This window comes from Podarcis filfolensis, assembly GCF_964270895.1.
Source record: "Podarcis filfolensis genome assembly, chromosome: 1".
Classification (NCBI taxonomy): Eukaryota; Metazoa; Chordata; class Lepidosauria; order Squamata; family Lacertidae; genus Podarcis; species Podarcis filfolensis.
In genome coordinates, this window is record NC_139604.1 from 767862 (window position 1) to 794330 (window position 26469).

General features: G+C 42.0%; 1 protein-coding gene across 13 annotated transcripts in view; it reads left to right on the forward strand.

The window, feature by feature from the left end:
- UNC80 (unc-80 homolog, NALCN channel complex subunit) overlaps positions 1 to 26469 on the forward strand; it is a 163826-nt gene that overhangs the window by 130253 nt on the left and 7104 nt on the right. For 9 of the 13 annotated variants that reach the window (XM_083625474.1, XM_083625481.1, XM_083625480.1 and 6 more), the window contains 9 exons: positions 1526 to 1649; positions 3236 to 3442; positions 11749 to 11933; positions 13706 to 13871; positions 14421 to 14600; positions 16485 to 16623; positions 21618 to 21674; positions 25424 to 25505; positions 26211 to 26322. In XM_083625474.1, the coding sequence (XP_083481600.1) occupies positions 1526 to 1649; positions 3236 to 3442; positions 11749 to 11933; positions 13706 to 13871; positions 14421 to 14600; positions 16485 to 16623; positions 21618 to 21674; positions 25424 to 25505; positions 26211 to 26322 (1252 nt within the window). The remainder of the gene's footprint in view (positions 1 to 1525; positions 1650 to 3235; positions 3443 to 11748; positions 11934 to 13705; positions 13872 to 14420; positions 14601 to 16484; positions 16624 to 21617; positions 21675 to 25423; positions 25506 to 26210; positions 26323 to 26469) is intronic. The other 4 variants (XM_083625483.1, XM_083625485.1, XM_083625475.1 and 1 more) reach the window with 1 other exon arrangement.

Sequence of the window (26469 nt, forward strand, 5' to 3'; positions counted from 1 at the left end):
AATACATCATTATAAGATTCAAGTTGTTTTGAGAGTCTGTTCATTTCACATTCAAATCCTATGTGTGTGTATAGGCTCCAAAATTTGCATTGTATCTGTGCATTTTTAAAAATTCCAAACTCTCTCTGAGTTACTGTGTTCACTCCACTTTGATCTGTGTTTTGGGTTCTGAGCTGCTCTGTGTGCAATAAAGGTCTGTGGTTCCCCTGTTCTATGTAATGGGAAACATAACAGTGGACATACCTTTCCCCCCTCTTGGCCAAAATAGATTAAATTTACAGGCACAGGAGCCTCCAGAGTAGATTAAGCCTGACAAATTGCAGACAAATAAGTCCAGGGGCTTTTTATAAGGGAAATAATAGGGGTTCATTTTCCTCCATGATCCCTTAATTGGGAGTGTGAGTTTGTTTCTTTCTTAGCTTAAATGAATTAGGAAGTGTGTATTCTTGCTCATAATATTTAAAAACTTTAAAGTCACACACCAGCTTCTCTTTGGGGTGGTGTTTTTTGTCTTCTGATAAGCTTTTACAGGTCTCCAATAGGTCCTACAACTCTTCCTGTGAAGTCCTGAAGAGCTCTGTTGTAGTGCTAAAGCAGAGCAATGGACTTTTTTAAAGTGTCTAAATTAAAAAATAAAAATCCTACACTGCTGTTCTTCAACAGCATCAACATTCAGACCTCTATAGTGCCCTGCAGGCAATATTCCAAAAGGCCTCACTTATTGCAAAGCCCATGAACCTAGAGAAAAAGAAATATATAGGCAATACAGCACAAAAGAGCACAGAAACAGAATAACAGAGTGACATGACTTTGTGGGGACTCCGATCTGACTCAGGGAGGTATTGACATCATGTTTTGACTTTGAAGTGGGGAGATCCCTGAAACACCCTAATTCATCTCATCATTCAGCTCTCACACAAAGCCTCTGCACACCCCTAAGTACAATTCACACCTAAGATGTAAGTATTGAAGAACTTACAAACCTTGCTCAAATTGTGCTCTCAATATGCTTTGGACTGTAACTCCCATCACCACAGGAAGCACAGACATGACTCCATTCGCCACAGCAGCATTCAGCTGTGCTGGCTGGGACTGATGGGAGTTGTAGTCCAAATAATAATAATAATAATAATAATAATAATAATAATAGTAATAGTAATTTATTTATACCCCAGATTGGACAAAGCTGCTTCAGTTTCACGTAGTTTTTGTCACTGGCTAAGCCTTCCTGTTTCCAGAGTGTCAGAACACAATTACTGCTATTAATCTTTGGCATTTGGCATATCAAGCCTCAGGATCAAGCAAAACAATATGGGGCTAAACTCCAGATTTAAATTTAAGAGATTATGCTGAAACTGGAATTTGAGTCTTTTGTAGATGTCATCCAAGCTGGTGAACTCACCCAGATGTGGACACAGGGCATTGTGTAAACGAAATGTTGATGGATCCCTTTTTCTTTGACTATACTTCACCCCTATACTCTACCAGTACAATATTTTAATTCTTTTTTATTATTACTGCACAGGCTTTGAAAGAAGATTTTCCCCTAAGCCACGTGATCTCCCCATTCACCAATCAGGAGAGAAGGGAAGGAATGCTTTTAAATCTACTGATTCCATTTGTGCTCACAGTAGGATCAGGAAGCAAAGGTCTGATTAACAGAAAGATTCTTCTGTTTTCCCCTCCCTGCTGCCTCTCCGAACCAGAAAATGTCTGTGCATCCGTCCACCTCTATGTTTCTTCTGCTATGAGCGTCCTTTCAGTGGTGTGTTGTCAGTTGGGCTTGTAGGGGACAAACAAAAGGAAAAGGGTGTTGTGGTGTCCTTCTTTTATTTCAGCTGTGTTTTCTGAATCCACTCTTTGACAGAGGAGCTCCTCTCTTTGAGATCAATGAAAGACAGAGTATCCTGGCAGAGCAAAAGCAAAAACAAAACACCCCACCTATGTGTAAGAAAGAAATGGAACCAAACTAGAAAGCCACACAGCTTCCACTTAAGCTACTCTTCACTGAATTCCATGCCTCTTGAGTGGTTCAAACTCCGCTTTTCACATTACAGTTAATTCAGTATGACCGATTATTTTCCAAAGGGCTCATTCACCTGAGCAAATTGTTCTGCCACACAACATTTTTTGTTTGCAGAATATGGCTAGATATATTTTCAAAATGAGAGCAAGAGCATCAAGTGATACTGCAGGCTCCCACCTCTCATAGAGTTTGTATGCATACTTAAAGTACATATGTATGAGGCTCATTTATAATTATATTTTGGGAATGATTCATGTTCTTACGTAGCTGCATTGTTTTATACATTCTGGATGTCCTGTGACTGTATTATAAAGTAGTTGTGTTCTTTGTTATCAATCAAGCCCTTCTAGGAGTCGTTTCTTTTTGTTTTCCAATATTCTGTGTAGCACAAACATATTTTTATCCTGAAAGTGTGACCCAGAGAAAAATGTTGAGAACCATTGCCTTGGGGTTAGTAAAGAAATAGGAAGGGTGTCCCCTCACCCTTTGACCAAAATGGTCAAAGGCCTGGAAACGATGCCTTATGAGGAACAGCTAAGGGAGCTGGGCATGTTTAGCCTGGAGAAGAGGAGGTTAAGGGGTGATATGATAGCCATGTTCAAATATATAAAAGGATGTCACATAGAAGAGGGAGAAAGGTTGTTTTCTGCTGCTCCAGAGAAGCGGACACGGAGCAATGGATCCAAACTACAAGAAAGAAGATTCCACCTAAACATTAGGAAGAACTTCCTGACAGTAAGAGCTGTTCGACAGTGGAATTTGCTGCCAAGGAGTGTGGTGGAGTCTCCTTCTTTGGAGGTCTTTAAGCAGAGGCTTGACAACCATATGTCAGGAGTGCTCTGATGGTGTTTCCTGCTTGGCAGGGGGTTGGACTCGATGGCCCTTGTGGCCTCTTCCAACTCTATGATTCTATGATTCTATTCTATGATTCAGCTGATCATATCAACCCTGGTGGGAACCTGTCCTTAAAAGTCAAAGAACAGTGAGAGGGTGGGGAAAGTGCAAGTGAGCATAAACATCATGTTGGTTAAAATTAGGTGCTGTGTATGTTGGTGTTGTAGAATAACCCCAACTTTTGCTTGCAGGAGGAGAAGGTAGAGGGGGACCAGTTGGGTGTGCCGAATGTTCATATTGCATCAATGGTGCTGAACCTGTTTGGTGAGTCAGCTCCTGACCTGCTCTATGTCTTTTCCCTTTGGTGTCATGCAGACAGCCCTTGGCTGGAGCAGCCAGAGGTCCTCCTCCTGCTCCAGACAGTCATTAATATTTTGCTGCCACCTCGCATCATCAGCACTTCCCGCAGTAAGAACTTTATGCTGGAGAGCTCTCCTGCCCACTGCTCCACCCCTGGGGACGCAGGGAAGGACTTGCGCAAGGAAGGGCTAGCCGAATCCACTAGCCAGGCAGCCTACCTGGGTGAGTGAAAGCTTCTGCCTGCCAGAGCTGAAACAAAAAGAAAGAAAGAAAGAAAATAAAGGAAACTGAGAGCTGGTGCATGCATGCTTTTCTATCTATTGATATCTATTGATTCTATCTATTGATTTTATGTGACATTTCATCATTTGACGTCTTAACACTTGATGGCTCACAGCTGAACATGTAAACTGCTTCCCCTGAAGAGCATCATGTTTGAGGTGACATTTGAGTGATCTATTTTTTTTTTATAATATTTTTATTTTTTTCCAAATAGACATAACATACATAAACATACAAAGACAAAAACAAAACAAAAAAAACATGTACCATTTCATATCCTGATTTCTTATACCTTTCTTCCCCGACTTCCTCATGCCTCCCATTTCTGTATTCCAATTTCTTATCAATTACTCAGCAAATCTTCCCTTGTTTTAATTTAAATTTAAACTAATCTTCCTTATTCTCCTTGTCTTAACCATTGCTAATAGTAACCATTTGCTTTCCAGTCCAACATCATTCTAACTTTCATTAATTTTGTAGTATTTCTTTAAATAGTCCTTGAATTTTTTCCATTCTTCTTGCACTGCTTCTCTTCCCTGGTTTCGGATTCTGCTCGTCATTTCTGCCAAGCCCATGTAGTCTATCACCTTCATCTGCCATTCTTCCAGTGTGGGTAGCTCTTGCGTCTTCCAGTACTTCACGATGAGTATTCTAGCTGCTGTTGTAGCATACATAAAAAAAGTTATATCTGTCTTTAACACCCCTTGGCCGACAATACCCAAGAGAAAGGCCTCTGGTTTCTTGGGGAAAGTATATTTAAATACCTTTTTAAGTTCATTATAGATCATTTCCCAGAATGCCTTAATCTTCGGGCAAGTCCACCAGAGATGAAAAAATGTACCTTCAGTTTCTTTACATTTCCAACATTTATTGTCAGGCAAATGGTAAATCTTTGCAAGCTTGACTGGGGTTATGTACCACCTATATATCATTTTCATAATATTTTCTCTTAAGGCATTACATGCCGTAAATTTCATCCCGGTGGTCCACAACTTTTCCCAATCAGCAAACAAAATATTATAACCAATGTCCTGAGCCCACTTAATCATAGCTGATTTAACCGTTTCATCTTGTGTATTCCATTTCAGCAGCAAATTGTACATTTTTGACAAATTCTTAGTACTGGGTTCTAACAGTTCTGTCTCCAATTTTGATTTTTCCACCTGGAAGCCAATTTTACTGTCCAGTTTAAACGCTTCATTTATTTGATGATAGTGCAACCAATCTCTCACCTTCCCTTTTAATTTCTCAAAGCTCTGCAATCTCAGTTTGTCCCCTTCCTTTTCCAAAATTTCCCAGTATCTTGGCCACTTGGACTCCATATTTAACTTTTTAACTGCCTTAGCTTCTATTGGCGACAGCCACCTTGGAGTTTTATTTTCCAGCAAATCTTTATATCTAACCCAGACATTTAATAGTGCTTTTCTGACAATATGATTTTTAAAACTTTTATGTGCTTTAACCTTGTCATACCACAAATATGCATGCCACCCAAAAATATTGTTAAAACCTTCCAAATCCAAAATGTCTGTGTTTTCAAGAAGCAGCCATTCTTTCAGCCAGCAGAAAGCTGCCACTTCATAGTACAATTTAAAGTCTGGCAGGGCAAACCCCCCTCTTTCCTTTGAATCCGTTAATATCTTAAATTTAATTCTGGGCTTTTTGCCCTGCCAGACAAATTTAGATATGTCTTTTTGCCACTTCTTGAAACAGTCCATTTTATCAATTATTTGCAATGCTTGGAACAAAAACAACATTCTTGGCAATACATTCATTTTTATAACTGCAATACGGCCTAACAAGGAAAGCTTTAAGTTAGACCAAATCTCCAAATCTTTTTTCACTTCTCTCCAAGTTTTTTCATAATTATCTTTAAACAAATTCACATTTTTAGCTGTCATATTTATACCCAAATATTTCACTTTTTTAACCACAGTCAACCCTGTCTCGTTCTGAAACCTTTCTTTTTCTATCTGTGTCAAATTTTTCTCCAAAACCTTTGTCTTAGACTTATTCAATTTAAATCCTGCCATTTGACCAAACTCTTGAATTATTTCCAAAACTCTTTTCGTGCTAGCTTCTGGCTCTTGCAATGTAAGTACTAGATCATCTGCAAATGCTCTCAGTTTATATTGTTTAGCTCCGACCTGAATCCCTTTAACCAACTGGTCCCTCCTAATCATATTAAGCAAAACCTCCAGGACCGATATAAAAAGTAGTGGGGAGATAGGGCACCCCTGACGTGTCCCTTTTTGAATCTTGAACTCTTCTGTAACCACATTATTTACAATAAGTTTCGCTTTCTGTTCAGAGTATATTGCACCTATACCATTCTCAAACCCTTGGCCTACCCCCATCCCCCGGAGGTTCTTCAACATAAAACTCCAAGAAATGTTGTCAAAGGCTTTCTCGGCATCCACAAATATCAAAACTGCCTTAGTGTTTATATTCACTTCCAGCTTTTCCAAAATGTCAATTATATTCCTTACATTGTTCGACAAATGCCTTTTTGGGAGAAAGCCCGCTTGGTCCCCATGAATCTCCTCCATCAAAACTCTTTTCAGTCTCTTTGCTAAAATATCAGCAAAGATTTTGTAATCCACATTCAATAACGAGATGGGTCGGTAGTTTTTAAGTTGAGTCTTTTCAGTCTCTGTCTTTGGTATAAGTGTGATATAGGCCTCACTCCACGTATCAGGTGCCCTTTTCCCCTCCATAATCTCATTACAGACTTCCTTCAAAGGCTGTGTCAGTCCTTCCTTCAAAACTTTATAATATTTAGAAGTCAGTCCATCCGGCCCCGGGGATTTGCCCAGCGTCATGCCTTGAATGGCATCTTCTATTTCTTGTGCTGATATCTCCTGATTCAAAATTGTTTTACTTTCCTGCGAAACCTTTTTCAGCCCATTTTTCTCGAGGAATTGTTGTATATCCATTTCATTCTGCGGCCCTTGTGTGTAGAGTTGTCTAAAGTAGTTCTGAAAACAGTTCCTAATTTGCACTGGGTTGCTTATATTCTTTCCTTCCACCTCTATATTTGTCACCGTGTTGAGTTTTTGTCTCTTCTTTATTTGCCAAGCCAATAACTTACCACATTTGTCAGCAGATTCAAAGGTCTTTTGTCTCATTTGTTTTATTTTCCACTCTAATTCCTGATTCATCAGTTCCATATATTGTGTTTGATAAAATTTAATTTCTCTTAAAATCTCTTGAGACTTTGGCTTCGATCTTAATTGTTTTTCCCCTTCTTTTATCTTTTCCAAAATTCTCTCCTTCTTCTCATTTTGCTTTCTTTTCTTTAAAGTATTTTGCTGAATCAAGAACCCTCTCATCACGGCTTTGCTTGCGTCCCATACTATTCTTTTTTCTACTTTAGAACTTAAGTTAATTTCAAAATAATCCTTCAAAGTTTTTTGGGCCTTCTTGCAGATCTCCTCATCTCTGAATAAGGTGTCATTCATTCTCCATCTGAAGGAACCAGTTGTTGTTTGCCTCATCACCATCTTTACAGCATTGTGATCGGAGAAAGTTTTTGGGCAGATTTCTACTTTTTTTATGTTCGGCGCCATACTGCTAGTCACCCAAATTTGGTCAATCCTTGTCCATGTCATTTTGGCTTCAGAAAAGAAGATTCCCTCTCTTTCTAGTGGGTGTTTTGTTCTCCAAATATCAATCAAGTCCATATTGTCAGTCATTTCAAAAAAAGTCTTTGGTAGTCTTCCATCTTTTGTTATTACCTGTCTTTGTGCTTTGTCCATATTTGTTGAAACTACTCCATTCATATCTCCCATCAAAATTAAGTTGTAATCCATATGGTCCATCAAGATTTCATGCAACTTCTTAAAGAATTCGGCTTTCCCTTCATTTGGTGCATAAATTCCCACTATCAAATACTTCTCTCCTTGAGATTGGATTTCAATTGCCAAATATCTTCCTTGATCATCTTTAAAAATTTGTTTCGGTTGCAACTTTTCTTTTGCATAGATCACCACTCCTCTCTTTTTTACTCTGTCTGAGGATATAAATTCCTGTCCCAATCTTTTATTTATTAGTAATTTTCTATGTGCTCTTGTCACATGAGTCTCTTGTAAACAAATCAAGTCCAATTGGTCTTTCTTTAGAGCATGAAATATATTTTTTCTCTTTCTGGGAATGTTCAAACCGTTACAATTCCAAGTTAGAAGTTGCAAAGCCATGATGGGATTATTTACTCCTTCCTCCTACAGCTCCCTGTTTTTGTTCCTCGTCTGTCGGTGGTACCGTGTTCGTATCCAATGACGGATGCCCTTGTCCTGGAAATGTCTCTTTCTGTAGGTCTTCTTCATGTTCTCCCAGGAACTTGTCTTTATCACTCACAGTCTTTATTCTTCTCTTCTTTCCCTTGTATTTAAAAGACAAGCCTTGGGGAAATTCCCACCTGAATGGTATGTAGTTCCTTTTCAGCAGTATCACCAAGTCCTTATAGTGTCCTCTTGCGTCCAAGATACTCTTAGGGATGTCTTTAAAGATCTCAATGTAAGAATCTTCAATTCGAAGGGTTGTTTGGTAATGCAGGTTCAGTATTTTATCTCGCTCCTCCTTTGATCTTAGAGTAATAAGACAATCTCTGGGTCGATTCTTCTTCTGTCTTATTCCCAATCTAAATGCACCTTCTATCTTAAAATCTTCTTTCTCCAACTCCTGCTTCCAGAAATCAGAAAATTCTTTTGTCAAATAGTCCACCAAGTTGTCTCCTTCCTTTTCCGGCACAAGTCTGATCCTTAAATTCCTCTCCTTGCGTTGCATATCCTGCATAGAGAGTGCCAACTCATACTCATCCAGTTTCTTATACACTGGTGGAAATTTTTCCTCCGCAGCAGTTGCAATTTCCTTAGCTTCCTCAGCTATCTTTCGTGTTGTAGAAGAATCTTCCAATAGTTTCCCAATTGATTCTGCATTTGAGTTCACTTTGTTCCCGAGGTCAGTTATACTTTTTGTATTTAAGTCAATTTTCCCAGAGATTTCTTCAATTTTTTTATTTGTTTCAGCAACTTGTACTTTAGTTTCAGCAACTTGTAATTTAGTCTCTGCGCCTTGCTTTTTTAATTCCTCCAAAGAGTCACTTATCTTCTCCAGTACCTTAGCAAATGATTCTTCTGTAGACATTGCTTTCACTTTTGACTTTGCAACAATTGTAGTTCCAGAGGCTCCTGTTACAGAAGCCCTTCTTTGCATGGAAGGGTCAGTTTTGTATTGTCTGCCAGATCTCAAGGTTGTTTCTTGTAAATCCCCTTTCTCTTTACCATCTGCCATAACAAAGTCTTTTAGTCAAGGTCATTCCCACACTTTGAAGCTGTCAAACAAAGTTCCCAGATTTTAAATTCCACTTGTTGCTGAAACAATTTGTAAGTCCTCTAGAGGGCGTAGAGTCAGTTCTTTACTTCTTAAAATAGTCCCACACTCTTCAGAAAAAAAAAATAACAAAAGTTTTCCTAGTCCCTTCCAATTCTTCTTTTCTCTTTCAGGGGGATCCCAATCAATAGTGTCCTATAAGTAACTTTACAATGCAACAATATCAATGTTTCAGGTTGGAAGTAGCCAAAGTCAAATTAAAGATACTTTTTAGCCTTCTTATATCAACAGTCCTTAGCCGGTTCCTTTTCTCCGGCAGTCCGATCCCAGGTAAAAAGAGCAGTGATACTTATTTTAATTCTTTTAAATTGGCAGGGAAACACTTAAAAAACTTCTCCCCCCCCCCCTCCTGCCTTCGGGGAGGGAGTTCTTTGCTTTGGTGGTGGATTTCTTAATTCCCGCAAGTTTCCTCTCAAGCAGTTACAGCTAGAGTGCCTTTCGCTTTGATCTTGCTACAGAACGGAAAGCAGACTTCCTTTTTAGTGCTTGTCCGTCTCAGTGCCCAATTTCTTTATTTTTAAAGTCCAATTATATTTTAGCTGTCAATCCTACTCACGGATAGTTGTCCTTTTAATCCAATTTCACTGGAAGAAATCAGCGCTCTCCACTAATGACGACGCGGCTTCGCTTCGCAGGCTGGGTGAAGACGACTCTCAGCACCGCTCCAAAACCCCTCCGCTGCTCCGCAGCCTTTAAAAAGGCTATTTCGCAACGTCGGGGGGGCGCAAAGGTGCCCGCCGAGTCTCCGGTTCACAGGCAACGCGCCTGTGATTTTTAAGGGTCCCCGCTTCGCCGTAGCTGACAGGACCCGAACCCACGAAGCAGATCTCTCCCGGAGCTCCGGGTGAGATCCGCCATTAAGCGCCGGCGCTAACCGGAAGTCGACATTTGAGTGATCTAAAAGCTCTGGCTTGGATCCTAAGTAAAGTCAAACTAAGGAGGTTCACTGGAGAAAAGTTTCCTTTCTCTGGTTGGCTTGCAGGAGGTGTGCAGAACACAGTAGGCAACCCCACTCCCCAACAGCTAAAGGGAGCCAGGGGCATGTGGCCTAAACTGCAGTTACTTACAGGCAGCTCCCAAGGCTGTTCCTCCAGTTTGGGTGCCTGGTAAGCTGCTCATTCTCCTTGTTTCTAGCACACATTGCTTTCTGCAGTTTATTTTGTACTTGTCTCTTCACCACTCCCTTTCCCTTAATTTATATTGTTTCTTTTCTGATATTTTGGGAGAACAGTAAGGACTCTGCCTCATTTGTCTTCTCTGCTTCTCTCTTTTCTCTCCTATTCTGTTGTTATAATTTTTCAAACAGTGCAGATTTAAGCTTATAAATCTTCCGAGCCTGGAAACAGGAGACATCTGGAGACTCCTGCAGGCTGGGCTGGCAGGGTGGGTTCAAGCCAAACACCCTTAAAAGGGAAACCACGGCCCTTTTCATCTTCCCTGGGAGAGGGACCACTGGACCAAAGGTTCATTATTTCCCCATGTGTAGCCTGTGTTTGGTGCTGCAAGCAACAATGAAACCTCCATTTGAGTCTCTTAGGACTATTTCATTAAGACTGTCCTCACTTGAGGTACTCTTTCTTGTGGTTATTATTGCCAGTCTGAAGAGATCTCCAGATTGGAGGCCCTGTCTATCAAGTCCAACATTGTGCCTTTGAGGAAGACAGAGAAGTACTAGGGCCTAAACCATATTTCCTTCCTAATATCAGTCCTCTTTGTCACAAATCTCAAGAGCTTCCCGTAACTTCTTTCTGTCCTAATTCTTCTCCCAACCCTCTCAGTGGGCATAACATAAGCTGGACATCAGAGATGTCCAAAGAACCTGCCAATTCAGCAGAGCGGAATATCTGTTTGCACCTAATAGCCCAATACATTGGGGCAGAAGGTGTTTAGATTGACCTTGACTAGGTGGGTTCAGGACATGGCTGCTTAATATTATAGCCCATCCTACCAGCATTTTCCACTAATGCTCTGTTGGAAGAGATTTGCAGGGCTGCTACATGGACTTCTGCTAGACACTGTGAGATTGATAAGCAGAAGTAGCTTTCGTCAGTAGGGTGCTCAGCCACCTGATCCTCCTGATTGGCATTGCAGTTAGCTTGGGCAAGTTGCATTGTATTCTGAAGGCCTCCTGTGTGCCAGTCACAGATAAGAACTTTAGGCCAGTCATGTTCCTTCTGGTGAGGTTTGGAAGGTCTCCAGCCCCTCCCTCTTATTCTGATCAGGAGGATGTTTCTCATACAGGGGCTTCTGCACATTTATCTCAGTTTGGCTGACATATTGCACCTTCCAGGCCACAGAGGGTGTTTTTTCTTCTTGGTTTGTCTTCATATTGTCTCCTCCTTCCTTTCTTCTTCCTTCTACCTGCTCTGTCTTACACTCAGCCACAGAGGGAAATCTGGAAGGAAATCCTTGGAAGCTGCTGTGACTGCAATATAAATCACATGCCGTCTTCTGGGTGGTGTGGATGTATGTTTAACCTGTTATATTCCGGAGGCCTTTTGCATGCCCACCAGAAAGAGCATAAGAAGAGTCCTGCTTGATCAGGTCCAGCATCCAGTTCTCAGTGCCCAGCTAGACAACAGTGGGGCCTGTTTGCACTCTTTCCCCCCTCCAAAAAAACGAAGCCTCTCAGAGCTTCATCAGGAGCTCTGCTGAACAATGTAGACGGCTGCTGGTGGAGGAAGAGGGAACAGGAAACTTGTTTTCATGAATTTATGACTAGACTAAAAGTCGGAGTAAGAATTATAATCAATAAACAACATTTTGTCTGCTTTCTGGTGAAGAGCTTGAAGTGGTGTTGCATGTATTGTCACCACATAGAACTTTAATTCTTCTGACATTTGTTTCGCTTTTAGCTTTGAAGGTGATCCTTGTCTGTTTCGAGCGTCAGCTTGGCAGCCAATGGTATTGGCTAAGCCTGCAGGTCAAAGAGATGGCTTTGCGAAAAGTAGGAGGGCTTGCTCTGTGGGATTTCATAGATTTTATTGTTCGCACCCGAATTCCTATCTTTGTGCTTCTTCGACCCTTCATTCAGTGCAAGGTAAAGCTACTTTTAATGTTAATCGCCATTTCCTTGTGAAATGACATTGATAAACCAGATTGGGGGAGGGGGGGAGGAGCGAGGAATGCTTTGTTGTAGTAGCACTCTCAAAAGTGAGAGAGTATGCCTTGGATACTAAACAGGCTTGAGTACCCTGTTGTTTGCCTCAAAGGAAGAGCAGGAAACATTTCAAAGGTGTTGATTCTCTAGACCAGGGGTAAAGGTCAGGGTAAAGGTACCCCCTGATCATTAGGTCCAGTCGCGGATGACTCGGGGGTTGCACGCTCATCTCGCTCTATAGGCCGAGGGAGCCGGCGTTTGTCCGCAGACAGCTTCCGGGTCATGTGGCCAGCATGACTAAGCCGCTTCTGGCGAACCAGAGCAGTACAGAGAAATGCCGTTTACCTTCCCGCCAGAGTGGTACCTATTTATCTACTTTCACTTTGACATGCTTTCAAACTGTTAGGTGGGCAGGAGCAGGGACCAAGCAATAGGAGCCCACCCCATCAGGGGAATTGGAACCGCTGATCTTCTGATCGGCAAACCCTAGGCTCTGTGGTTTAAACCACAGCGTCACCCACGTCCCTTGGACCAGGGGTACTCAACCTTTTTATACCATCCGCCCACTAATGCATCTTTCTTGATGGTAAAATTTCCTGACCACCCCCAGTGCTCAATGGAAGGAGGATTCAACTTGTGTCGTAGAACCCCCTACTGCCCACCTAGAATCCTGAAACGCCCACTAGTTGGCAGTAGGGACCAGGTTGACATCCCCTGCTCTAGACCAAGGGTTTTCAACCAGTGTGCCATGGCACCCTAGAGTGCCTTGAATGATGGTCAGAGAGGCAGTAGACAACACTGGCCTCTGTCCCTCTTTCCTGCCCTCCGCCTTCTGATGCCCTCTTGCGTCTCTGCCTCCCCAAGGCTTGCACAGCTGTTTGTTCTAGCAGCCCTGGCTACCAGCTTCCCAGGCAAATGGTGCCTCTGGAGCTGGCCAAGGAGTGCTGGTTGTCAGGAGCTGAAGCGGTGTTAGAGTAAGCAAGCAAGTGGGTGAGGGAGCCCAGTCAGCCAGTCCACCAGACCTTGCTGTTGGGAATGGATGGACAAGTGGGAGACCGGGCAGTGACCCCTGTATGGTCTCAAGCAGAGTGCTAATAAGCACTGTTACCTAAGATCCTTTCAAGTGACGAGCTTAGAATTGAAACTGAGGTTTATGCATAGTGGGCATTCTGCCTTTGAGCTATGGCTCCTCCTCTTAATTTTAAAGCAGTATTTTGATGGTGTTTCTTATTTTTATAAATATAAACTTTATAAACCTATAAATATAAACAAAACCAGATGGCATTAAAAAAATGGAACTGGCATTACAAAACTGAACCAATATCTTTGTTGAGTGTTACGAGGGTCACTTGCAGAATCACTGAGAGTGTTGACTTAAAACTACCGGTAACTGGTTTTGTTTTGAGCCAGTGTGGTGTAGTGGTTAAGAGCGGTAGTCTCGTAATCTGGGGAACCGGGTTCGCGTCTCCGCTCCTCCACATGCAGCTGCTGCGTGACCTTGCGCCAGTCACACTTCTTTGAAGTCTCTCAGCCCCACTCACCTCACAGAGGGTTTGTTGTGGGGGAGGAAGGGAAAGGAGAATGTTAGCCGCTTTGAGACTCCTGAAGGGGAGTGAAAGGTGGGATATCAAATCCAAACTGCTCCTCTTCTTCTTCTTCTTCTTCTTTTGTTTTTGTTCTTCCTGGATCTTCCTGACCACCCTCACCCCCAGTTGCTAGCCCAGCCAGCTGAGAATCATGAAGAAATGACTGCTCGACAGCACATTGCTGACCAGTTGGAGCGGCGCTTCATCCCACGCCCTCTCTGCAAGAGCTCTCTCATTGCGGAATTCAACAATGAGCTAAAGATCCTCAAGGAGGCTGTGCATAGTGGGTCAGGTGAGGAAATCGATGAATAAAAGCCAGTTGAGAAAAGATGCACCTCAGATAAGAACATACTACACTAATCATCACTTAACCAACAGCACAATGCTTTAAACCACGTATCACTTCTAAAACTGAAATTGGAAAGGATCAAGAATTTAACTTTTTAAAGCTTTTGTAAAATGTTACATTGGCATCCCTTAAGGTTGAAGTCCTGCAAAGAAATAATTGCCACCTGGATGGTGGTGAGACAATATCTTCTAAATATATAGTGTAATTGAAAACCAGTGACTACCACTGGTGCCCATCAAATATGGTGAGATAAATGTCTTACATGACATTTATTCAATCAGTCTCAGGGAAGTGCTTCTTGTAACTTCATAGTATCATGGAATTAAAGTAGGTACATTAGGAAAGCTTCTCTTTACATTACCTGCACTTCCAATGGCTCAGAATCTGCAGATCACTGACCCTCCTCCTTTCGTTCCTGCTGTGGAAAAGAACTAAGTCTTGCCAACTTTCATTTTAATGAACACCTCTTTTCCGCCACCTTAATTTGTTCAGCCTACCAAGGTAAGACTTCCATCAGCACTGCAGGCACCTCTACCTCTGCATACCGACTGAGTCTCGCCACAATGTCGCGCTCCAACACTGGCACTGGAACTGTCTGGGAACAGGATAGTGAGCCTTCCCAACAAGCTTCCCAGGATACTTTAAGCCGGACAGATGAGGAAGATGAAGAAAGTAAGTACCCAGCATTGCAGAGGTGATGTGACAGCAGGCCTGTTTCTTTAAATCTGGATCCCCTGCAGTCATCTAAAAAGCCAGGGGCAGAGGGAGATGCATTGGGAGGTGTGCACAATCCTTCCCCTGAGTTGAAGCATTTTTACTCCCGGAGGAGTTTATATAAGATCAATAAAAACAAGGCATTATCTGCCCATAGGTTTATAATCTAAGATATGTCTTATAAAGGGCTTTTTTTCAGCCAGAACTCGCTGGAACTCAGTTCTGGCACCTCTCAGGTTGGCGCCATTGCCATTCTAAGAGAACAATGGAGGTGCTCATGGTGAGTTCTGCCACCTCTTTTTCTAGAAAAATAGCATTGATCTCATAAAGCGGGGGCGGGGGAGGATGGAGAGGAAAAGAAGTAAAGAAGCAAAGGCAGACAGGCAGGCAGCTGTTCTTAAAGTTACATACTACTTCTTATAATGGCCAACTGGAATGGAAACAGTTCAGGGAAAGGAGATGGATGGAGCTGATATCTCAGCAGAGCAAGTGGAAATACTCTGCTCCCCTTCCCTTCCTCTGATGCAATGGCTGCGGCCAGGTGACAGTGGAGGGACGAAAGAGCCTGGGGTCTTTCAGCAGAGCTGATGGAGTGGCCGTGTTCCATCTCTTGCTCTGCTGCAACCTCCCAGCTTACCTGTCTACAGTCTTCTTCTGGCATAGCTTTTTTCCTTGCTGTGCTCTAATACTAGAAATAATATTAGGGAAACTCACCTGGCACGTTCATATACACCTTTAGGTACCAGGTGAAAACGTTACTGTTCAACCAGGCCTTGTTCTTTTAAATGTGTTTGTGGGAGGGGGGTTATAGGCTTGTTTTGTTCTTGTTTTCATTATGTATTTTGTGATTTATGCTGTGAACCACCCTGTGATCTTTGGATAATGGGTGGTATACAGATTTATTAAATAAATTTATTCATTCATTCATCTAGGAGAAAAGCACTAGGCAGAGGGGCTACAGGGAGGTAAACTGCCACCCTGCCCCTTCCCTTTATTACTGAAAGTGAAAATTGGCCCTCTATTTTCTGTATGGCTGCTACAGATACAAACACAGATTTAAACACATGGCTGTTGCGCTGAGATTTACCCATATGGACAATTAAATGGTGGACACATATTAATTAAAATTATACGGACTAAAAAAGCAATTAAAAAAGCAGAGTAATCTTTTTCTTAACAAATATTGCCTTTATGTACATTATTTTGAACTTAGATTTTTATATTTATACTTCTTATATTTGAGAGGGTTTACAAAAACATTTTGATTATTTTTATCATGGGGCTGAAACTTTTGTATATTTGTAGGATTTTGCTGCCATTTTTACAGTTATATTAGGAAGGGAAGACTCTTCCTGTTACAACTGCTACAAATGCTCTGCTGAAGTTCGAACTAAGGCGGCAAGCTTTAATTTATTTCATTTTTAGCTGATTATTATTAAAAGTAGATTTAAATTACTCAAGCTGAGGCTGAAAAACAAAACAAACAAACAAACAAACAAACTGGTTTTTACTTCTTGAAGCCATTTTCATTCTGGTATGTAACTAAGGTCTGCAATCCAGTACACACATAACCTGGGACTCAGTCCCGTTGAAGCCAGTAGGGCTTTCTCCCAGAAGGCTTTATTATAGGGGTAAAGCTTGTCCCTGTTTTGACAGCTTGAATTTTGGCAGCCATGAAACTATTAACCCCAAAAGCTATATGTGAAACAATTTACCATCTGTTGTGGTGGTTGTAGTGGTTGTTGTTGTTGTTGTTGTTGTTGTTATACCCCAGCCACTCTGGGTGGCTTACAGCAGATATTAAAACATAATGTGAGAGATTCTTCATCCTACCCCCTCTAGATGATTCCGTGAGCATGCCCAGTGTGGTAAGTGAACAAGAAGCATACCTCATGGGTGCCATTGGGAGGAGGAGATTCTCCAGCCATCTCTCCAGCATGTCTGCACCTCAGGCTGAGGTGGGCATGTTACCCAGCCAAAGGTAACAATACGGGCTATTTCACATTTCCTGACATCTCTCACAAGAGCAGAAATTACGAAGGTATAATATAGTGTTCAACACATGGGTGTTTGGAGAAGAAGAGTTGTCACAAGGTCAAATAAAATAAGAAATGAGGCAATGCAACATTGGCTTTATGTTAAAATATGTATGGTGTAGGAACTACTGTTTTCATCCTACATATTAGAAACTTATACATGTTTTCCTTGATACTTATTAGTGAGGAATAGGTAATTTGAAGAGAGATTGTTGTTCTTGTTAACTTTCCATTCCATGACCTAGTCTAAGTTACAGATATGTTCTGCTAAATCAGAGCCTCAGCTGAAGGTGCTTGTGAATGCAACATTTTTTTAAAATAAAAACATATGGATCACTATCTTGGACAGATCTGTCCATCTAGCTGAGAAGTAGCTGAGCTACTTCTATGGTCCTACAGCTAAGGGGTCCTACTTTTTGAACTAAATGTTCTTTTGTTGCATTTGCACAGAACTTTAGGCACTATGGTGTGTGGCATATTGAGAACATTAGGATGACTTTAAAATGTAAAGTGAGATTTTAGACAGTAAGAATGTGTAACCATGAACTGTCCCATACCTGCTGACATAGGAAAAGCTAACTGGGTGCATGGGTGTGTGGGGGCGTGTATGCAAGAGAGAGAGAATTTGGGGGTTTTAAATCTAGTGATAGCCCAACTTTTATATTCACTTGGCAATCATTGGAAAATAAATTGACATTGATTCCCAGTATTCCCCCTCCATATCCTAGTCTTGTTTTCTTACAGTGGATTTAGAGAACCAGTTGACATGGTGATAAATTGACACAGTAATTAGCCAGGTTTTTTTCTCTCTCAACTGCTTATGCATAGTGAAAAAGTAAGGCAGAAAGATGCAACATGAAACGGAAACTTTTTGCAACCATGCTGCCATCACGTGAAATCCATACCAATTTGCAGTCACTCTTGGGGCCACTTAATGCACGTGTTGAGCATTGGTGCCTGTATGTTTTCTCTTAAGAGAGAGAAAACCCTCCAGCTTTGTGAAGTTTATTTTAATTGGGAAAACATCACCGGGGGAGGAATAGGGCTTTCCCGGACTTACCTTTCTTCTGCGCTTTCTGGGCCTTATCCGTGCTCCGGAGCTTTCCCCATGAAAACTCGCTTTTTCAAGCTGAATCAGAGCACATGGCATTCTGCAGAAAAGCTGAACTGCTGTTTGTTGGACTTCAGCATTAAAGAGTGAAAACCCCAACGCAGTGCTTTAAAGTGCTGGCCTGTGTGGCATGAGCGGGGCAAAAGGTCAGTGTGGATAAACTCTTAGAGAAACCTTCCCCTAGTGCAGAGGTAGGCAACCTAAGGCCCTGGGACCGGATGTGGCCCAATCGCCTTCTCAATCCGGCCCGTGGACGGTCCGGGAATCAGTGTGTTTTTACATGAGTAGAATGTGTCCTTTTATTTAAAATGCATCTCTGGATTATTTGTGGGGCATAGGAATTTGTTCATTCCACCCCCCCCCCCCATATAGTCTGGCCCACCACATGGTCTGAGGGACGCTGAACCGGCCCACGGCTGAAAAAGGTTGCCGACCTCTACCCTAGTGCCATGGACCTGATTCAGTTTATGTTCTCCCCCTGGTGGATGCACAAGAAATGCTTATCACGTTTCTCCTGTCTCATCTAGTTTGGTAATCAGAAACAATCCTTGATGGCTGACAACTGTGAAAGAAAGAGCAGTCATTGTCTATTGACAGGGCTATAAGCTTTCCACCCTAAGAACTTGCCTAAATTAAGTTCAGCTGTAAAGCTATTTGTAACAGTTCTACTACTGTTTTGCTGTACTGTAAATCATACTTGTATGCTAATAATAATAATAATAATAATAATTTTATTTATATCCCGCCCTCCCCAGCCGAAGCCGGGCTCAGGGCGGCTAACAACAATCAAATAATCAAACAATCAAATAAACCAACATTCTAAAAATATTTCATTATAAAAATTAATTAAAATCAAGTTGATGGCAACCATTAAGCAAAACTCTGTGCAGGTTGCCAGAGGAGGGAGTCAGGCTGCGCCCTGCCCAAAGGCCTGGTGGAACAACTCTGTCTTGCAGGCCCTGCGGAAAGATGTCAGGTCCCGCAGGGCCCTAGTCTCTTGTGACAGAGCGTTCCACCAGATTGGAGCCGCAGCCGAGAAGGCCCTGGCTCTAGTTGAGGCCAGCCTAACCTCTCTGAGGCCTGGGACCTTCAGGATGTTTTTATTTGCAGGTCCCGTAGGTACGAGGGTCCTAGGCCGTATAGGGCTTTAAAGGTTAAAACCAGCACCTTAAACCTGATCCTGTACTCCACCGGGAGCCAGTGCAGCTGATATAGCACCGGATGAATGTGGTCTCGCAGCGAAGACCCCATAAGGAGTCTCGCCGCGGCATTCTGCACCCGCTGGAGTTTCTGGGTCAGTCTCAAGGGCAGCCCCACGTAGAGCGAGTTACAATAATCCAGTCTGGAGGTGACCGTCGCATGGATCACAGTGGCTAGGTCAGGGCGAGAGAGATAAGGGGCCAACTGCTTAGCTTGGCGGAGATGAAAAAATGCCGCCTTTGTTATAGCTGTAATCTGCGCCTCCATAGAGAGGGAGGTATCGAAGATTATACCCAAACTCTTAACGGACGGTGCTGGCACTAACTGCACCCCCGCAAGAGATGGGAGTAGCCCCCTCAATCCCATATCGTCCCGTCCCAGCCAGAGGACCTCTGTCTTCGAAGGATTTAACTTCAACCGGCTCCCACGTAACCATCCAGCCACAGCCTCCAGGCATCTGGTCAGTGTGTCTGGGGCCGAGTCAGGATGGCCATCCATCAACAGATAGAGTTGGGTGTCATCGGCATACTGATGGCAACCCAGCCCAAAACTCCGAACAAGCTGGGCGAGGGGGCGCATAAAGATGTTAAAAAGCATCGGGGAGAGAATCGCACCCTGAGGCACTCCACACACCAAGGAGTGGCGCAATGACAATTCCCCCCCAAGCGCCACCCATCATTAGCCTGGTAGTGCTTGAAAAGTATATTTACTAAAACTGCAAAGTTTAATTGGTGGATTGCTCAAAAAATAATTGATTAACTGGTGAGAACGTAAAGGCACACTAATATTTGCAACTGTTCTGGTCATGGTGCATTACTGTAACGCAAAGTGAACAGGACAGCCCTCGTCCCCTGGAGAGTCTTCAGGGTTCCAAAGGAGGAGGAGATTCTGAAGCAGGCTGAGCCTTCCTCCTGGAAAAAAAAATCAGGTTTGATATTGCAGACAGCACTCCCTCTAGTTAAGAGATAACACATCCCTGGGGGGAGAGACGCTTGGCAGAAGGAGGAAGGTGAGGCATAAAGTTTCATGGAAGCAGTCAGGGGCTTAGCCAGGGGGCAGCTGCACCACCTAAATCAAGTACAGTGGTACCTCGGGTTACAGACGCTTCAGGTTACAGACTCCGCTAACCCAGAAATATTACCTCAGGTTAAGAACTTTGCTTCAGGATGAGAACAGAAATCGTGCTCCGGCGGCGCGGCGGCAGCGGGAGGCCCCATTAGCTAAAGTGGTGCTTCAGGTTAAGAAGAGTTTCAGGTTAAGAACGGACCTCCGGAATGAATTAAGTTCTTAACCCGCGGTACCACTGTAAATAAATAAAAATACTTAACTAACTGAGCAACCGCATCACAGATAGTTTGGTTCTGCCCCCCCCCCCAGTCCTGACCTCCCTAACATAAATCCTGGCTATGCCCATGGAAGCAGAGGATCTTGCAGCAGTGAAGCCTTGATAGGAGAACTGTATGAGATGAACAGGCTCTGTGACAGAAGGCTCTTACTGATCCACATTATATTTGTGCAGGTGGCTGCCCCATTGCCACATCCTGAGCTACAGAAAAAGGAGCTTAGTGTTTAACTATGTTTTCCTATGCATGTTTTGGGGGGAGGTGGTGGTGGGGAAAGTGAGGTTCTTTAGGTTCCAATATTACATTGGTCTCCCATTCCACATACCCTTACCTACAGGAGCAGGTCGCCCTCATTCAGCTGTGTGTGAGGCTCTTAGGGTTCCTTACTTGTGGGAAAAATAATGTTGGAATGAGTGGGCCTCATGGGTAAGTTTAAAATGAGAAGGGGGTTGAGTCCAAAACATATGAGAAGCTTTGGTGCCTATCTGGTCATGGCTGTCCAGAGGAATGCTGTCCAGTAAAATGATGTTGAGGAGAAAGGGGGTCTGAAAAGAAAGACAGTAAATAGAATAAAAACAGGACACGAGGGTTTGAAGATCACTCCATCCTCATTTCTTTTATTACAATGCCACCTAATTGTGATGTATTGTAAAAATCAGGATATTTCTTTGCATCATAACTTCTGTCTATAGGACACCCGTTAGAGTAAAAAGCAAGTCTTCTGTCCAGGTATTGGTTCTAGGGGTCAAACTGCACATAATGTTCAATGGATAGTCGGCAACTATAACTGGGTTTTAAAAAATAACGTAATGTAAAGTGTGGTGGGATCCCAATTTTCATCTGAACTATAGGGAATGAGGAGGTTTAACTCTTCTCTTTCCACTTACGATCCACATGAAAATTGCACCACCCTGCTGCAGGTAGCTTTGGGGGAGGGGAAGATGCTGGTGGTGCCAATGGGAGCTTTTCCCCAATGCTAATTTTAGCAGTTAAAAACAAACAAACAAAAAGCTAAGTAGGTAATGGATAAACAGTGTCCCAGTGCACATATACAACATGTGTTGTATTACATTTTTAACCACCACAATATAGTTGCTGTCTACACATTAACCAAAAATCTAGTTTGACCCTAACTTCAGTGAGTCAGCTTTGAGACCAACTTTACTGTTATTTTTTCCCCTTTACTATCCTTCTGATACTTCTTTTCTTTGAACACAGAGACGGTTGCATGCTTTAAAAACATATTTTCTTCCCTAAATGCTTCACCTCCCCGCCCCTCCTGCAGTGAACCTAATGTCCTCGATGACTCCCAAGGCCTGGCAGCTGAGGGCAGCCTCTCTAGGTACAGTGTTTACCCTACCTATATGTCAGTGTCTGTGCTGGGAACAACCTGCTCCCTATATTCACTGTCTTTCCTTACTCATCCTCAGTTCTCTCTCCCTCCATTCCTGTTCCTTGTTCTTCATTGATTATCAGGCCTGCAAGTCAAACGTGCAGCAACCCTAATTCAGTTGAGACTATTGATTACTAGTAACCTTTATTGGCAAAAAAAAGAAAGAAAGAAAAGAAAAGCGGGGGGGGGGGCGGGTTCCATGTGAAATAAAACTTGTCACACCAAACTCCTAGATTATCTGTTGCAGGACTTTGTCTGTGTCTTTGTAGCTTTTACTAGGTATCAGATTAGAGTCTTCTCTTCTCTTCTCTTCTCAACAAAGGGCTCTATTTCTATTTCTATTTATACATAACACATCAGTGTTAATGGGAGACAGTGATTTTTAAGTATTTTTGTTGCTATGTATTAAACACCATGTAATGTAATGGTGGCCCTTGCTAGAATACTAACCATTGATCCTGCTGTGGCATTCAAATCATAATGCAGCTCATAATGACTGCTGCCACAATACCATAACTGTTGTAGGATCTCTTAAGATGAGTGACTGTTAGGACTGGACTGCTACACAAAGTTCAGGGAAGCAAGAGAAGGACAATAATGAGTAAAGGACCATTTTAACTAAATGGAACTATAGAAAAACTCATTGAATAGATTATAACAGTATTTAAATGCTTTGAAGACTGTGTCAACAGTTCTCTCATCTTCTTTGATGCCAGGTAAGACAAAAGGAAAAGTTTTAAGCTGCAAGAAGATAGGTTTAGGGAAAATACCCAAAACTTTTCACTAACCCCTTTAAATACGTGAAAATATAAGCTATTGAATTTTATCCTTTGGAGATCTTCATGTGGAAACTGAGGAAGAAATTCAGCGTTGTGCTATTGCAAGCATTCCTTCTGTGCAAACACCATCACTCCTGTGCACTGTTCTGGGGGTTCCCCCAGCACACACACCCCAAGCTTATTTCAGAGGCACAGGAGTAAGGAGAGAAGGGAAAGCCCCAATGTGCAAGCAGAAAGCCCTGCACAGGGCACTGCTTTGCCTTTCTGGGTTCATTAAGTGAATCCTGACCTGAATGACTATTTGTCAGGAACTGTTTAGCTATATTCATACGAGCCAACTCCTAGGGGCCGAAGGGTCTTCAGCCCCCCAATAAAATATCTGAGGGGGCCAGGGCCCCCAAAAGTTAGTGGGCATTGCCTTTCAAATGGTGTTCATGCACCACTGCATGTGATGCATGACACCCCCTCCCAATATTTTACTCAAGTAAAATATTTTACTCAATATTTTACCCAATATTTTACCCTGGCTATATTTATTACATAGTGAGTTCAAAATTTTAGTTTTTAGTTACACTTCCAGCAAACAAGTTGCTGCAATGCATTAATTAAACCTGTGCAGCATTTGTCAGGTTCCTATTAATCATTTTAGTCACATGTACTAATTTCAATAATATGGGAGACCTTTTTTTAGCAGGTGGTTTACTAGATGGTTTCAAAATCTTTGGAAGTTCACTGAAGTGTTACTTAAAATTACTTACTTGCATCTTCTGAGGCAGGTCTTCCCTACCAAAGCAATCTGCTTGCAGCTTTCTACAGTAGCCATATCTGGGTGTTAAAGCCATCGCATGATTAGAGTTGCATGTAGAGACTGTAGGGATCTGTTCGCTTATTCCGCTACCCTCTGTGGATTGGAGGGGATCTGCTTCAGGGAGTCTGCTGCCCTGGTGTGATATACATAGAACTCTGCATAATCAGGGAACACAACAGAGGGGTGGGACCTACTGTTCTCTCAATATGCGAGCTCTTCAGTGCCTGGACAGGGCTACAGATAGGATTAAAGCTATTTCTTAATGGTCCATCTAGAGAATTTTGTTCTAGGACAAATGCTATGTAAGAGAGTCTCCGCACTTGGCTGGAATTTTCCTTAGTGATACTCTTTACCTCTAGCAGGATCCATTGGGAGAGAAGGGTTGTTGTTTTCTCATGCTGTCTTACTAGACCCAGGGGCCACACTCTATGTGGCTCATTTCAGCTGCCTGCCTGAGCTACCTAAATTAGTTTGAAGTGCCTATATGCAGTGTGTGGCTGTTCTCTTTATGGGTCCTGTGTTTCCTTCCTTTATTTTGGCTTGCTTCCAGGGGCAAGCTGCAAAAAGGTTCCTGAGAAGGGATGACGTTCCTTCCTTCAAGCACTAGGAGGAGCTAAGCCAACCTGGGTCCAGTATGACAGTGCAGAGAGTCCAACGGATCTATTCCTTGCCATCTTAGTTACAACCCTGTATTAAACCCTTACATTTCAACTTGGCAAAAGAGATTCCCTTTGACCATTTTGGAAGGGTCAGCCACTCTATATTTAAGATTTTTCTCTGAAAATTCCAAACCCTCCCCCAAGATTAATTAATTTTCAAAGAGCATCTCTCCACCCCATGCCCCAGCTTGCAAAAATCATTGGACTGAAGATTTCTGCCCAGCACTAGGTGAGAGATAGACCAAAGAACATATACACCACATAAATACGAAGCATTAATTCTTCCTCTGGCGTAAGATCAATACCACTATTGTTGCTGATGTGCTCCAAGACCATCAGAATTTTGATAACTTATAAATGTTGCTTTATTTGGTTCAATTTCTTAAGCTGCAATAAACAAGAACCATAAGTATCCATCAAAGTTAGGGAAGATGGGGGTGGGGAGCCTTTTTCAGTCCAGACATCAGCAAAATCTATTTCAAAGTCAAATACTGAATAATGCATGCCAAGGCTTGTTAAGGAGATGTATAAGGGACAGAATTAAAATGTACTGTAATCAGACAATGGCAAAGTACTATCTACTACTGAAATTGTCTTCATATTGCTGTTCTTTCAACTAGAATACTGGCAGGCATTCCCTGTTATATGAACAGTTCTTATTGGATGGTATAAACTTTATACTATAAAGTAATGGAAACAGACAGGGAGACATTGTTCTAGTTTGCAGATGAGTGCTGCAGTAGGGTTTTGTGCCTGCTTAATTATGGAACTATGTTTGTTCTCAATTCAGAAAATTTGCTTTCTGTTGAGTCTGTTAAATTCATTTTTTGAAGACCATGATCATGCTTTTTCTAGGACTAGTGCTTATGTTAATCACTATCCACAAAGAAACTTGAGCCTGCAAGTATGTGTTCAATGTGATAACTTTTTCCATTAAGTCTTGTGCCCATGACATGAATTAATACTTTGTCAACTGTGTTCATCATTCACCTTCTGAACTAAAATTATAAATGATTAAGGGGTAAATTAAAAATCTAACAGGAAGGAAAATGTGTGTTTCCAACTGTTGCCTAGTGTCTGCAAAAAAACAAACAAAAAAAGACATTAGGATCATAAAATGACATCCTTTTATTGACTTGCCTTCATCCTTCATGGCAAGGGGAGCAGAATGGCCATTGTATAATGGGATGTATTATTGCATGATTTTGAGTTCAGTTTGCGAGACTGATACTTTCCAATATACTGTATGGCCTACTCTTGAATGTCATTACTCTTTTTATCCTAGTACTCTTCGTATCCTAATTCCAAACCTAACAGATACTCTCCCGTTACCTTCAGAGGTGATGTGATCTTGGAAGCTATTTTATCAATATGTTTAGCAACGTCTGCAATAAAACAAGTCTCTTGTATATGTTCTTCTACAGTAGTGATAATGCTTTTAACACTTAACAGGGTAGCAAGCGTGCAGAGTGAACCTGGACACCACAATCTTCTTCTACAGCAACCATTAGGGAGAAAAAGAGGCTTGAGGCAGGTAAGTTCATAATACGTTGGTAGCCTATTGGATGAAATAATTGATTACATTTTGTTCAGTAGAATTTGCTTGAAAATGAAGTAGACCATATCAATGTTAAGCATTGGGTTTATGAAACTGATTGTGATGCATGCCTGTTTCTGTGTAGAGATTGCATTGTTCCAACAAGACAACAAGGAGGAGTGTACAGCCCTTAGGAGCACATGTTTAATCACTGCATTTCATTTTCATTATCTGCATTAAAAATCTCAGACACTTTTTTTAAAAATGCAGGACATGGTGAGAGATTATCTAATCTGTCCTAGCAATAACAAGACCATATTAAATAGTGTCTCCCTTGTTCTCATATTATCAAGTAAAATTCTAAAAGGTACAGTTTTGTTCACCTGCCTTGTTAGATCAAATAGTGAAAACAAAATAAATTTATCTACTGAAAAAAATAGGGCTATACAGTAGCTCACATTTAACTTGTGAGCATTCAGCTTTATGTGCACGGCAAAAAATTAATAATAAATAAAAGGGGTGTGACTTTGGCAATCCCACTTGCCATCAAACCTAAAAGGTTTTGACGATATGTGATTTAAGCTCTTTAGGCACAATCCGCAGAACATAACTCCCACATATGTTGCAGGCTTACTGTCAAGTGAGATGTTTTGCAGAACCACATTATTGTATTTCTGACTTTGTTCCTTCAATGCTTTCCAGCTAAGAAGGCCTCTTTTATCACGTCAGAAAACACAGACGGAACCTCGCAGCCGTCATGGTGCACGTCTTTCTACCACACGTAGAAGCATACAGCCCAAAGCAAAACCAACTGGTAAGGAAACATTTTTCCAATGCTGTGGTTTCATTTTTTAAAGCTCCTGGTGAGGAAAGCAGTGGTGAGCTAGTGAACCTCTGCACATGTAACAGGGTGCTAGCTTCCTCACTGCCTGCTGCACACCCATAAAATCTGCTGAAGAGT